This window comes from Symphodus melops, assembly GCF_947650265.1.
Source record: "Symphodus melops genome assembly, chromosome: 23".
In the NCBI taxonomy this organism is placed as follows: domain Eukaryota; kingdom Metazoa; phylum Chordata; class Actinopteri; order Labriformes; family Labridae; genus Symphodus; species Symphodus melops.
In genome coordinates, this window is record NC_136713.1 from 1,286,058 (window position 1) to 1,300,888 (window position 14,831).

At 40.8% G+C, this 14,831-nt stretch overlaps 1 protein-coding gene across 1 annotated transcript in view; it reads right to left on the reverse strand.

The window, feature by feature from the left end:
• Window positions 1–13,986, reverse strand: part of LOC306818972 (protein NLRC3-like) — a 33,574-nt gene extending 19,588 nt beyond the window's left edge. The window contains exons 1-6 of the mRNA XM_079336735.1: window positions 11,504–13,986; window positions 7,395–7,544; window positions 5,813–5,932; window positions 4,471–4,577; window positions 2,501–4,322; window positions 254–427 (exon numbers count right to left, since the gene is read on the reverse strand). Of these exons, the coding sequence (XP_079192861.1) occupies window positions 254–427; window positions 2,501–4,322; window positions 4,471–4,577; window positions 5,813–5,932; window positions 7,395–7,525 (2,354 nt within the window). The 5' untranslated portion in view covers window positions 7,526–7,544; window positions 11,504–13,986. The remainder of the gene's footprint in view (window positions 1–253; window positions 428–2,500; window positions 4,323–4,470; window positions 4,578–5,812; window positions 5,933–7,394; window positions 7,545–11,503) is intronic.
• Window positions 13,987–14,831: the final 845 nt, after the last annotated feature.

Consider the following 14,831-nt stretch of genomic DNA (forward strand, 5'->3'; position numbering starts at 1 on the left):
ATAAATTTCCCCCAAAAATGCAACTTATACTCCAGTGTGACTTCTATATGTTTTTTCCCTTCTATATTATGCATTTTCGGCTGGTGTGATTAATTTACAATCCAAAAAATACGTTAAGTTCATGTACGTGGTTTTTTAAGTTTGTTTGTCTGGGACATGATGTTTCCCAATTCTCAAGAATGGGTGAAATTCAAACACATTCAACACAGTTTCTATTATATTCATATCTATATTACAGTCACAGTGATCTGACCTCAGAGTCTCCAGTCTGCAGTTTGGACTCTGCAGTCCCTCACACAGCAGCTTCACTCCTGAATCCTGCAGGTAGTTGTTGTTCAGGTCCAGCTCTCTGAGATGGGAGGGGTTGGACTTCAGAGCTGAGGCCACGACGTCACAGTGAGTCTCTGAGAGTCCACAGTCAGAAAGTCTGCAGTGACACATAAAATAGAAAATTAATAGTCATGAAAGAAGTGTTGATATTCACGTCTCACATCTGATGATTGAAGTTTGACAGGTCCTGTTTGGTCTTAACTTTACACATCAGTGGAATCTCTCACTGAGTCTCCTCACTGCTTTTCAAACCTGCACATTCTTCATCTTTCAATCATTTACTAAATGTTACAGATGTGTAACCCTGCTGCTAAAAACAGCTTAAAATAGTTATTAAAAGAGTCATAAACAACATAATTATTGGTTTAGTTCATCAGTTCATGTTGTATTTATTTGATGTAACACACTCGAGCTGTGATTACTAAGTCAGTGAGTTTATTGTTGCAGTTTTGTACGACTAAAATCAACAGTAGTTTTGCAGTGCAGATTGATGTGCAGCAAAGTAAAAGTCTGCGATGCAGGACGAGAGTTTCTTTTTTTATGAAGCCAGAGTGAGTAAGAGATGGTCACCATGTTGTCACCATGTTAAATGTAGAAGTTGATAAACAGCAGCACTAAGTGATAAAGATGGACAGAGGATAATTCATCAGTTAGGAGTGAGAAGAGTTCCTGTAGAAGTCATGAAACTGAGTGAAGTGTGTGTCATCTTAAAAAGCTGCACTTCACATGTCTCAGTCAGCCAGCTGCTCACTTCATTGTGCTCCTTTTTCTGCCTGTTAGCAAACAAGTCATTCAAACCAGTTCATGTGATTTAGTGATCCTGTAACTAATAAAGGTAAACATCATTCATGCTCATGATTTCATTTAGAGGTCAAAATCCTGATTTGACTCAAACAAAGCTGCTGTTCCTTAAACTCTGTGTGTGTGTGTGTGTGTGTGTGTGTGGTGTGTGGTTACTGTGCTCAGGACCTCGCTCCTCCAGAACCTAGAAAGACGTGCATTTATCCAGGAGGGTTACACATGGAAACACATGGAGTTTGATTTAGGATGAGCTCATGTCTATAGTGATCTAAAGTGGGATCTATTCAGAGGACTCTCTCTGCAGTAGAAAACCATTTGAAAGTCATTGAACAGTAACTCTGGAGGAGGACCATCTCATTCTCCAGCCGTCTGACTCACTTCTATAAAGGTGAAAATACAGAGACTGCTGCAGAATGATCCAGAAATCAAACAAGTCAGCCAAGAATCAAATGTAGTGAGGTGAAGGATCTCCTGTAAGAACACTTTATCTGTGATCTACCTGCTGACATGTTCAGAGAGGATGCTCATGATTGATTAGTAATGCCTGCAGAGGCTGGAAGGGGGCGCTCACAGCATCTGATATCTCTCTTTTCAGGGATTAACACTATCACACATCTCAGTCACTTCTTTGGGAATTCTCTCCTGAATGTGTTCACAAAACAACTATCAAAAACATTTATGAACTCAGGACAAAAACCTCAAAAACATCACGTCTGAAAAAAACTACCACTGACTGTTTCTCCTGAACATTAACAGAGGAACAGTTTTTATTGAACAGAGAGGATTTACTTTAGTTTATTAAATTATTACATAGGGCTGGGAAATTAATTTAACATTATTAAAAACTGACTTTCAGAACAATTATTCGATGTCATCTCGCCCATGTCAATTATTTTAATTATTTTCAGGACAGAGTCACGTGAAGACACGTCCAATCCACGACCTGGAAGTTTGAACACATTTTGTCTTCATGGAAGACGACGTCCAACAAAAACAAGTCAAATGAAAACACTGAAGAAAAAAGTTTCTCTTTTAGAGAAGTTAATTTCTCCTTTAAAACTAAAATGTGTGGTTTTCATTTAAAGATATGATTTGATTTCAATTCTAAATATTCACTTAATAACCACTCGATAGTTCATCAGATATTCACTCCTTCATTAGAAACATATCCCAGCTTTAATAGTGGAGCACATTTACAGTAGAGACCATGTCAGTGAACTATGAGGGGAAAAACTAAAACTAAATCATCTTTTATTAATCTTAACTGAGGTCACATGTTCAATGAGTGGTGATATTGATTTGAGGTCATATCACCCAGCACTATTAGTACATGACACTGATTTATAATGCTCATCACATCTGGACTTACTTTGCCTTCCTGCAGTTCCTCACAGCTGGAATCAGTCTCAGTCGTCCCTGGTCTGATGTGTTGTAATTCTTCAGGTCCAACTCATCCAGAACCTCCTCGGACATCTGCAGCATGTAGGCCAGAGCAGAGCAGTGGATCTCAGAGAGTTTCTCCTCTGATCTGTTCTCTGACTTCAGGAACTCTTGGATCTCCTGATGGACTGAGAGGTCCTTCATCTCCGTCAGACAGTGGAAGATGTTGATGCTTCTGTCAGGAGAGATATGATCACTGTTCATCTGCTTCAGGTGTTTGATGACTCTCTGGATAATTTTTCGACTGTTGTCTGTCTGACCCAGCAGGCCTCCTAAGAGTCTCTGGTTTGACTCCAGAGAAAGACCATGAAGGAAGCGAACAAACAGGTCCAGGTGACCGTTCTGACTTCGAAGGGATTTCTTCATAGCTACCTCTAGGAGAACATCAAGAGTTGAATGTGTTTGTCCCAGAAAAGTCCTCAGTACTGTTGTGTTCCTGTTGGTGAAACAGTGGAACATGTAGACTGCAGCCAGAAACTCCTGAACGCTCAGATGAACAAAGCAGTAGACTGTTTTCTGGAAGGTCACACACTCTGTTTTGAAGATCTCTGTACAAACTCCTGAGTACACCGAGGCCTCTGTGACATCCAGACCACACCGCTCCAGGTCTTCTTGGTAGAACATGATGTTTCCGTCCTCCAGATGTTCAAACGCCAGCCTCCCCAGCTTCAGAAGAACTTCCCTGTCGGCCTCCGTCAGCTCATGTGGACTCATCTGATGTCCATCACCATACTTGTTCTTCTTCCTCTGTGTCTGAACCAGCAGGAAGTGTGAGTACATGTCAGTCAGGGTCTTGGGCAGCTCTCCTCTCTGCTCTGTGCTCATCATGTGCTCCAGAACTGTGGCAGTGATCCAGCAGAAGACCGGGATCAGACACATGATGTGGAGGCTCCTGGATGTCTGGATGTGTGAGATGATTCTGCTGGACAGATCTTCATCACTGAACCTCCTCCTGAAGTACTCCTCCTTCTGGGCGTCAGTGAAGCCTCGTACTTCTGTTACCCTGTCGACACATGAAGGAGGGATCTGATTGGCTGCTGCAGGTCGAGAAGTGATCCAGATGAGAGCTGAGGGGAGCAGATTCCCCTTGATGAGGTTTGTGAACAGTGTGTTTAACGATGACTTCTGTGTGACATCAGACACAACTTCCCTGTTTGTGAAGTCCAATGACGGTCTGCTTTCATCCAGGCCGTCAAAGATGAACAACAGTTTACAGACAGCGAGCGTCTCTGCTGCCACCTTCTGTAATGTTGGATGGAAAACACGGAGCAGCTCAAGAAGACTGTAGCGCTTATCTCTGACCAAGTTCAGCTCCCTGAATGAAAGCAGGATCAGCAGACTGACGTCTTGGTTCTTTGAGCCCTCGGCCCAGTCCAGAGTGAACTTCTGCACTGAGAAGGTTTTTCCAACACCAGCCACGCCGTTTGTCAGAACCACTCTGATGGGTTTCTGTTGGTCGGGTTGAGCTCCTGTCTTTGGGTCCTGTTGGTCGGGTAAGGCTTTAAAGAGGTCCTGGCACTTGATTGGAGTCTCATGGACGGTCTTCTTCTTTTTAGAGTCTGTCTCCATCTGTCTCACCTCATGTTGGGTGTTCACCTCTTCTCTCTGCCCCTCTGTGATGAAGAGCTCAGTGTAGATCCTTTTGAGGGGGGCTCTACTTCCTGTTTCATCACTTCCTTCAGTCACATGTTCACATCTCGTCCTCAGACTGACCTTATGTTGATCTAAAACCTCCTGTTGACCTCTATCTACTGAAAGAGAGAATGATACAATCTGATTATTGTTTTCAGATGTTTTTGTAAAAGAAGTAAAAAGAGTTTTAATTTCTAGACTTTTGACATTGACCAATAAAAGTCGTGTTTGAGGAGATCACAGAAGCACAAAGGTGTACAGTCTTACTTTGTTCAGTGCTGCTCTGACTGACTGTCTGCAGTCCAGCTCCTGGTCTGGATCCATACTGAGGACAGGACGTCTCCTCCTCTCTAACATGAGTCCTCTTTGTCCCCCTGTGAAGACATGTCTTTAGAATTAAACTGATGGTTGACTGATAGAAAATATGAAGATTTATCAAACACAATGTAAACAGTCAGATGATGACAGAGAGCAGGTAACACCTTCTTTCTTCTGTTTGGATTCAGCTCATGGTCTGCAGGGAGATGATTGTTTCTTGTGTTTTAACCCTCCTGCTTTCATAAAGACTGAAGAACAACATGTCCTCTCTCAGTGGCCTGCCAGAATGCCAGACAAGATTCAGGTCTGTGTCCCTTTGGAGAACCATGAGTTATTTAACTGGGAACAGGTCAAAAGACTCTCACTCCCAGCATGCACTGCAGGGATACTCTGCAACACCTAACACATAGGTGTGAAGTTTAGGGTTAATAAAACCAGTCGTCTCCCATTGTTGGGATCAAACTACAGATCAACACAAATATGTACAGCAATGAACAGTACAGTGTGTGTATTATAGATATAGAGTAGGTAGGTAGGTATCTATGCAAAAGGATGAATACTGATAGAATAAAGTGGGCGTAGTGCAATGATGGATTAGATATAAGAAGTGATATCAAATAGAATAAAGTGGAGTGGTGCATTAAGACCAAATAAAGCATTAGGCGGTTAAGGTGCAGCATAAGGAAACAAGAAAACAGGAAAGGAGGTAGGTAACAGAGTTCACAGCTTAGCATGTCTTAGCTACCCTCATCAAACAGTTTAGTGAGGCTGAGTTATAGGTCTGAGCACTTAGCTTTAATAACTGAGTTATTCATGTGAAACTGTGATCATAGTTTTATTTTATTCAACCACTGCACCTTTGGTTTTACCAGAGTAAAACCTGTATTTGTTGTCTTCATTTGGGCTGCTGCGTCCTGTGTGTGTTTCTCTGTGAATTCTAGTGTCATATCTGGATCATATCTTCATGATCAGGGAGACCAGTGTAAACACTGTCTAACATCAATTCAGCCACTGGCTCCTGGGGATGGAGGAAACTATTCCAGAGTTGTGTGCGAGTTACAGACTGTGATCCAGCCTCTTCAGACACACACTGTTTCTTTTCCCCTCTCTTTCTAACACACACACCTTTCAAGGTCACCTGAACATAGGGGCCGTGCTGAGCGCCATCTTCTGCTGCTAATAAATGTACTTTGTACTTTGTAAGACAGATAAGATCAGATTACAGCTTTACAAGGTGACCAACCCTACAAGGAAACATCTGAAGAGACAAAGAGTTAGTAAGAAGACTTACTTTGTGTCTGAGGGTCCAGATTCTTTACTGAAGTTTATATAGAAACCTTTGGACCAATCACTCTTCAGAGACAGACAGCTGGGTCCAGGAGACTCTGCTCTCTGTCTGCTCCTCTCAAATCTACAAGAACAAACTCTATGTTATATTTCCATCACATGAATACATCTTTAGATACCACAGCAACAAAACACAGAAGTCTGGGCTCCCAGACGAGGTGATGTTCTTGTGTTTAATGATCAACCTGCACACACAGAAGATCCCTGCACAACTAGGACAACATTTGATAAACAGGAAATATGGATGAGAGGAATAATGAGGATGATTTTTAAAATGATTTCTCTTCAAAGTTTAAACTCACTGAATGATTAAAGTAGAAATTATGTGAGAAATGTGTGAAATCATGTATCACTTTGATGCTGATGATACTATCATCTATTGTTGCTCAACATCTGTTGCACAAGCTTTTGAGTTTATGCAATCAGCATTTAATGTTGTCCAGTCTCGGCTGAGGGAACTAAAGTTGGTCATAAACTATGATGAAACAAAGCTCATGTTGTTTTTACATTTACGTGAAGTACCAACAAATGTACCCTTGAATTTTACGTCCAAGGAAATACAATCGAGCTTGCAAAAGCTACAAGTACCTGGGTTTCCTTCTGGACTGTGAACTATCATTTAAAGCACATATCGCCAAACTCATCTCCAAACTCAAAGTGAAGCTGAGATTTTATTATAGAAATAAATCCTGCTTTTCACTCAGGCCGAGGAAACTTCTTGTTTCGTCTACCTTCCTTCCTTTGTTGGATTATGGCGATGTGCTGTACATGGGCGCCTCTGCTAAATGTTTACAGTCATTGGATACCGTGTATCAATGCGCGTTGAGATTTGTGACAGGTTGTAGACGCCTTACTCATCACTGTGACCTGTACATGAAATCTGATTGGCCACCCTTAAAGGTGCGCAGGTATTTACACTGGCTACATCTTCTTTATAAAGCTCTTCTTGGTTTGGTGCCGTCATATTTATGTGAACACCTTCAAAGAACCAGAAGCCAACACGCCTTGTGTTCCTGTGATGTTTTAAAACTGTCTGTTCCTCGTGTCCGCACTGAGCTCGGAAAAAGAGCGTTCAGTTTTGCTGCTCCCTCTACCTGGAACTTTCTCCAAAATGACTTGAAAATGGCCGACCTCATTTCACTGGAAGCCTTTGGCTCGATCTTAAAGGACAAAAAACGTGAGGCAATCGGACAGTGTCTGTGTGTCTGAATTGTAACCTGTCATCACAACTCTGCACTTCATCTGTAAACTGATCTGTTCATTGGAATTGTTGTTTTTTTCTTAACTTGTCTGTAAACTGTTTTAATCAGGACGTGTGCTGCTGCCCTCTTGGCCAGGTCGCCCTTGTGAAAGAGATCTTGATCTCAATGGGTTAATTACCTGCTTCAATAAAGATGAAATTAAAAAAGAAAGAAAGAAATTCTTCTGTTTGGATTCAGCTCATAGTCTGCAGGGAGATGATTGTTTCTTGTGTTTTAACCCTCCTAAAACATCTGAAGAGACAAAGAGTTAGTAAGAAGACTTACTTTGTGTCTGAGGGTCCACCTTTATTTCTGAAGTTTATACCTTGTTCTTTGGACCAATCACTCTTCAGAGACAGACAGCTGGGTCCAGGAGACTCTGCTCCGTCCTCCTCTTCCTCTAAACGCACATCCATGATCTGATCTGAAGTCAGTCTGAGAGGAAACACAGAAACACTGACTGAGAGATCAACACAAGAGAAACAGGAAACATGATCTAACACACACACACACACACACACACACACACACACACTGTAGTAGAGATAATAACATTCGTTCTGTGTTTGTCACTAGGTTCACACCAAGGTGTCGGCCAGAACACCACTTAAGGCCACGTTTCCAGGGAGTATGATGAAAGAAAGGGCAGAGAGAGATTTCACACTGTTCAGCTCTTCTTTACTTTCCAATAGAGCAGCACATACAGCTAGTTGGAACTGGTTGGTTCACTTATGCATGTGAGTGTGTGTGTGTGTGTGTGTGTGTGTGTGTGTGTGTGTGTGTGTGGTTTTCTATAAAAAGAAAGAATGACAAAATACAGTCTCAATGATAAATAACATAAATGACTTCACCTATATAAAGTAATATTGTCAGTCAAATATAACCATACATTTACACAGAAAGCCATTCAGTAGTTATAATCACATTTCTCTTCACACTGTCTTAAACTAACAAACTCAAACACACAATGCACAGGTCTCTTTAACATTTCAGTCCTGTTAAGTTACTGCTAACAACTTGACAGAGCATTTCCTGTTATAGAAATCCTTTAACTGCCGGAAACAGCAGGATGCTTTTATTTTGAAACATACAGCCAAGCTGCTACATCCGGTTGCCGAATTAGCGTAGTTGAAAGGCAAGCTAAATAACAATACTTAATTAACACTAAACACTTTGGGCTCAGTCACAACTGTCTAAACACTACGTAATAAGTGTATAAATGAACGTGCCTTTAACTCAACATGACGCATCTCACGGTGACGCGCAGAGTCACGTGAGCAGAGGGACGTAAATTAGCGTGCACGCTATCAGCTGTCATTAACGTGTCTGATCATAGCGCGAGCACGCGGGCTCCGACTTTCATTCATATCAACCAAACAACATCCATATGAGTAAACACGATGACAAATATGCAAGAGATGAATACTCACACTTTAATTTAGGCACAAACAGCTTCTATTAAGTTATCACGTGACAACTGAAGCTCACTCGTCAGCTTGAATTTCCCTCGGGATCAATAAAGTATCTATCAATCTATCTATCTGTTGATACTGCGTGCCACTCATTAGAATATCAGGACTGATCACGTGGGCAGGCTCACTTCTCGCGATATCAGTCAATAACATGTCCGTAACTTTGGGCCTTTTCTAAAGACAGACGAACATACAGACACGACCACACACACACACACACACACACACACACACAGCTCATATGAATGTAAGCTGTGACGTCATTAGAAACTGTCTGTGTTCAGTTGACAGGAGGAAACTGAGAGTACAGAAGTGAAGATATAAAAACTGTGGATAAACACTCACCCTGCTTCACTCTTTACTTCTCTCTTCACTTCTGTCCACAAAATGTCTGAACTCACTGAACACTTTCACTTTCACTGTCCCGCCTCCTCTCATGAGTCTGGATCACGTGTTGCTCCTCCCTCCTCCAGTTACAGGACATGAGCTGTGTGTGTGTGTGTGTGTGTGTGTGTGTGTGTGTGTGTGTGTGTGTGTGTCAGAGTGTAAACTTCTCTCTCAGTTTAGTTTGTTAGTTTAGTTGTCATGTACAAACAACATCATTGATCTCACAGAGAAAAGAGGCTTCGTACCAGATTATAGCAGTTTGCTAATGTTCCTCTGCAGTCCCTGGGCAGATCAACACAGGATACATACACAATACAATACAACGTATACATTCACATCATATCACAATACACATGTGCTAAGACTCCACACAAAGGCTTCATTTAAAGTAATGTTTGCATCGTTAAAGTTACAATACTGAATTCTAACAGGAAATACATGCAGGAAAAATAAAATTAATGAGAGCATGATTGATTGTTTACAATCCTTTTTTTTTTTACATGTTTTGAAAATAGATGGAAGTCAGTGTTTACTTTGAGTTCATGGTGGATTTTGTTCCATTCTTTGTATGAGAAAGAGGACTGGCCAAATGCAGATCCTCTCTTGGGGACTCTACACTCCCCCCTAGTGGTGGACCTTGGGGCTCTGCAGATGGTCTCTGAGCAGAGCTGGACAAAGTTTTTCAGGGGAGGGGGAGCAGCTTTGTGTCTGATTTTGTGGACCATCCGGATATTTGAAAATCGAATGAAATGTTCAAAAGTGAACAGTTTGTATTGATTGAGTGTGTGACAATGGTGGCACTGCCGTGATTTTCTTTCAAATATTTTCTGAGCTTGTTTATGAACATTTTCAACAGATTTCAAAGTTGACTTGTTTGCCCGAGACCAACATGTGATACAGTAAGATATATGGGAGAGGATCATTGAGTTCAAAAACATCACAGATGCCTCAGTGGAGAGTGAGCATCTGATGTGCCTAAAATTTGACATATTGTATTTTAAAGTTTGATTTAGTTTTTTTACATGCTTCTTGAAGGTCAGTGTTGGATCCAATATGATGCCTAAATATTTAACCTCTTCAGCATGTTTTATTATTTGACCGTTTAGTGTCTGAACACTCTGAGTTTCATCTCTGAAGGTTCAAATGTTTGACCTCTAATGACCTTTAACAACATCTGGAGGAGCTGATGAAACATCGAGACGAGCTTTGGATTATTTAGACCTCAACCTCCCTCCTCGCAAACATTCACATCAGCTCAAGATGATTTCATCCAATGGACGTTCAAGTTGATATTTAGAGAGTCAGAAAGTGTTCACTGAAGTCATGATGAGGACAAAACACTCAGCTGCCTAATAAGTGTGCACGCTGTGTAAATGTAGTTTCCCCCGATGTGATAACGTCCTCTTTTTCTTCACCTTCCTGAAACCTCAGTTAAAGACAGACGAGAAATAAAGCTGAATCTTTCCCCCCCTCAAACTTGTATCATCATGGTCAACACGCTGCTGAAGTGTATTTTCTACAACAGGTGAACTATTAATGAGCAAACCATTTGTCCTGGATAGGAAACACTTTAAAGAGCAGACTCTATCAGACCTCTCCTGTGGTCGGGGAAATATAGGTCCCAACAAACAGACTGGAAATGTCAAAGGATCCAACGTGCAGACATGAGACAGAAATGTCTGATCTATCCACAGACCAAGACTGCTCACAGGGTCAAAATAAATGTGAGCTGACACTTGCTCTATACCTGAACTTAAACAGTATGTAAGCCCCATGAATATAACAGATACTATTTTAATGCTGTATGGAGCTCATGTTTATGTTACGCTCAATAATTCAGTTTGTCAAAATGTCCACTAGGTGTCGCTGACCTCCTGTTTGAGAGGGAGAGTCTGCACCTCTCACAGACAGAAGAAAAAACGGGCTGTGAGGGGCAGAGAGGAAGGGACAGAGAAGGAGCGGAGTCCGTGCAGATAGCATGAAATAGATCAGACACAACTTTAATGTTCTTCTTCAAATCGATGTGAAAGTTATCCAAAAGGAGGGTAAAGATTTTTGGTTGCAGCAGGATTAAGGAGGACCACTTTTCAGTGGTTTTATGACCGCTCTCCGGTTGTTGTTGTTTTCTGTGGTTGATTCCAACCACAAAGCAAAGCGGCCATCACAGCAGCTGCAAGGTGGAGGATCCAGTCTGCACCTGTTTCTCCAGTGGGACTCCAGATCAGACATGAACCACATCAAGATATATGGACCCCAGACTATCTAAGTGACTCACTAAACTGAAAACACATTGACTGAAACTAAACTATTGACTTGAACTTGAAACGTTTGATGCCTCTCTACACCTGAAGAGGATTATATAAAGACTAAAGAGGAGAAATGATTTCAACTTGTTGCCACATACAACAGTGTTTGTTTTCCTCAGCATGCTCCTCTGAACCCAGCTGTAGATGTTGCTGTAGTCCTGCTTTAATATGCATTTAAAACATGTCACACTAAGTCGTGGTTACAAGTATATCACAGTGAAATACAAACCTGCTGTGTTGTCTTTGTTGTCATCATTTACAGGTCCTGTTGAGAATTTGTTCAGTGTGAGATGATGAGTGTGATGTTTCTTCAACCTGGAGGAAATGAAGAAGAAAGTGAAAGACTCAGATCCAGCACATTAAAATGAGTGGAAACTACAGCGCTCAATAAATAAAAGAGGCCATCAGCCTGTTTCCTCTTCTCTTGTTGAATACTTTTATACCACTGTTATTTCTGTTTGATTGTTTCCATTAAATGAACATGTGTTTGTTTCTGCAGGTAAAAAAAGAAACAGTGAGAATAAAAAGCAGACACATTCTCTGCTGCCCTCTGCTGGAGACAATGCAGTAAAACAGGTGATCTTATGCACACACTCTGGGACTGTTGTTTCAAAACACTGGAAAAATATTAAACAGGAGAAAATTATGAAAAGTGAAATTCCATGAAAGGTTCAGTTCAACCTACTTGGTGCTATACCGGACGATATTTTCACTGCTGACAGAAGATATATTGTGAATATTTTATTATCGGTCGCCAAGAAAAATAAAACAGCAACATGGAAGAATGTTAAACCAGCGAATGTGGCTGAATGGAAGCAAAGATTGAGACAAGTTTATCTCATGGAAAAAATGACGGCATCATTACAGATGAAAAGGGAGCGTTTTGATCGGAGGTGGAGCACAGTCGGAAAACACCTGACAAAGTGAAAAACTTGGGCTGTCAAGGTTGAACTCTAAGTCGTGGAAATGAGCCCTGTTTGTTTCTCTTTATTATTAAGTTGCATGATGTGTGTCATAACACAGAGTTGCATCATATGCAGCAGTGTCTATGTCTGCAGTATGTTTTCTACCTGTCTTTTTCTTGTTTTGGTTTTTCTCTGTTGTTTTGCATCACTGATCTTGTCTCAAATTCTGTTCTATGTTTTAAGGGTAAAAAAGAGATAAATAAAATTTTCAAAACAAAAATGTTTGAACTACCTTCCAGTGTCATTCCCAGCCTCTCCCATGATTTGAACCTTTCAGGGGTTGACTGGGGAGCTGTTCTTCTTCACAGCATCAGTCCAGGAGATCCATTCTAGACACGTGTGACCCGTGTGTACGTTCTGCGTTGTGTTCTGCTGTTTCAGCAAAGTCTCAGGAGACAGCTTGTAGTTCTTGTATTCTGTATTCAACAGATAAAAGTACAATCAACAGGTCGTGTGTGGAGTCAAGCATCTCCCCTCTGAGCAAACTGTCAACGGCTCTGTGTTTACAATCATACATTACACATTCATTCATAATAAGTTCAAATAGAGAGATACATGTACATTAAATACATCATACACACATTTAGAAAACTAACTTCAATATATTATTTACGAAAACAGCAGATTAATAATATGAAGCCAGAAAACCAGTTCCTTTTGATATCTACACAGAAAAATTAATCACAGCTGCTCTACATCAATCAATTAACAACTGACATATATTAAGACTGAAAAACACCTCTCCATACCAGATAACAGTATAATCAATCAGCCGCTAACATTTGCTACCAAACTAATGAACAACATTATATATGATATTTGTCACGGATCAGAGGAAGAGACCCAAACGCACGACTCCAGGGCAAAAGGCAGTTTCAAAAATCCATTTTAACTGTACGCAGGGTTCGGTACACGGGAGTCAAAAACTAACAGGTTCAGATTCCAAAAGTCAAGACAGAAAAATGCAGGAACGCAGACACTGGGAACAAGACGACATAGAGACAAAAATACAAGAGGAACTGGCACAGAATGAGGGGAAGGCAGACATTATATACTGAACAGGGGGTGGAGTTAACAAGACACAGGTGAGACACATCAGGTCATCAGACAGGAGGGAAACAAGGAACAAAGAGCACAAGACCAGAAACTGAGGACAAGAACAAGTGAAACACAACACTGACAACACCAAAACCAGATATATAAAATAAAACAGGAAACACCAAAGACTAACGTAAATACCAGACTATGAAATATTAAAGCACACAAGGGAAACACTGACAACAAGACAAAGACTAAATATAAAAATCAGAAACACTTGGACACAGGGAAACACTTTGAAAACATGACAACTAAAGACAAGACAGGACATCAAGATCATGACAATATTGAAAACTTTACAAAACTGATACAGGATCAATCGAATATGATCAGAAACAGAAGACCACCGTTTGATTACATCTAAACAATAAAAATGAGTTTATTGACGGAGCGTGAGTCATCATTGACCGACCTCTGACCAAACATCTGTGTCATTTAAGTATGTTGCAAAAAGAGTCGCCCTTTCCACATGTACCTGTGTATGTGAAATCAGTGAACTAACACAGCTGGGTCTCTACTCGGGCTGTAACGCTACACAAACATTTGGGTTGGGTACGGTTCTCAGTCCTTGAAAAACAAAGAAAGAGACACACACTCTGTGTATTCTTCAGTTCATTCAGTTTTATTATCATCATACTATCATCATAATATTCACCCAACATTTCATTGAACATATCGATGAGAATAAACTCCAGGCAGTATTGTTGAGTCTTGATGCGGTAAAAGCCTTCGATCGGCTCAACTGGGACTTTCTTTAAAGAGTAGGAGAACATTTTGGATTTCAGCAGACCTTCATTCAGACTATTCAAGCACTTCAGAAGTGCAAGAATCAAAGTGAACGGAGCCATATCAAAGTCATGTCAGTTAGACAGAGGGGATGAACAATAAGCCCCTTACTGTCAGCCATCTTTATTGAAGCTTTAAGCCAAGCCACCACTCAAGACAATAATATTAAAGGTATAAAACGTGAGCCAGGCACAAGAGGTGGATTAGCTGGATGGATTATATGTTAATAAAAGAAAGAGTAAAAACAAGTTGAACATTATGGTTATATGATATATGGTAAAAGAAACAGAGCGAGATAAAGTAACAATAAATTCAAGCATAGCTTACTTCTTTCCCGTCTTTAAACAACACAAATAAAATACTTGAGAGTGAACATCCTGAAAGTTTTGACTCATTTATATGAACTCCACTTGATTGAAGACACAAATACAGGAGGATGTAAGGAGATGGAATTCCAATATGAAGCTTGGAGTGGAGGATGGAGTCTGTGAGAATGAACATCGTGTCCAGAATCTTCTGTTTGTTTCAGACTCTTCCAAGAGAAAGAAGAGAGAAACAGTTCAATGAGTGGGATAGACTAATATCACGGTACATATGGCGAGGGAAAAGACCAAGGAGAAGATTTCAAACTCTTCAACTGCAGAAGAAGAAGGGCGGTCTAAGACATTATGATATATCTGCATAGTTGAGAACCCTGGTTTGCTGGCG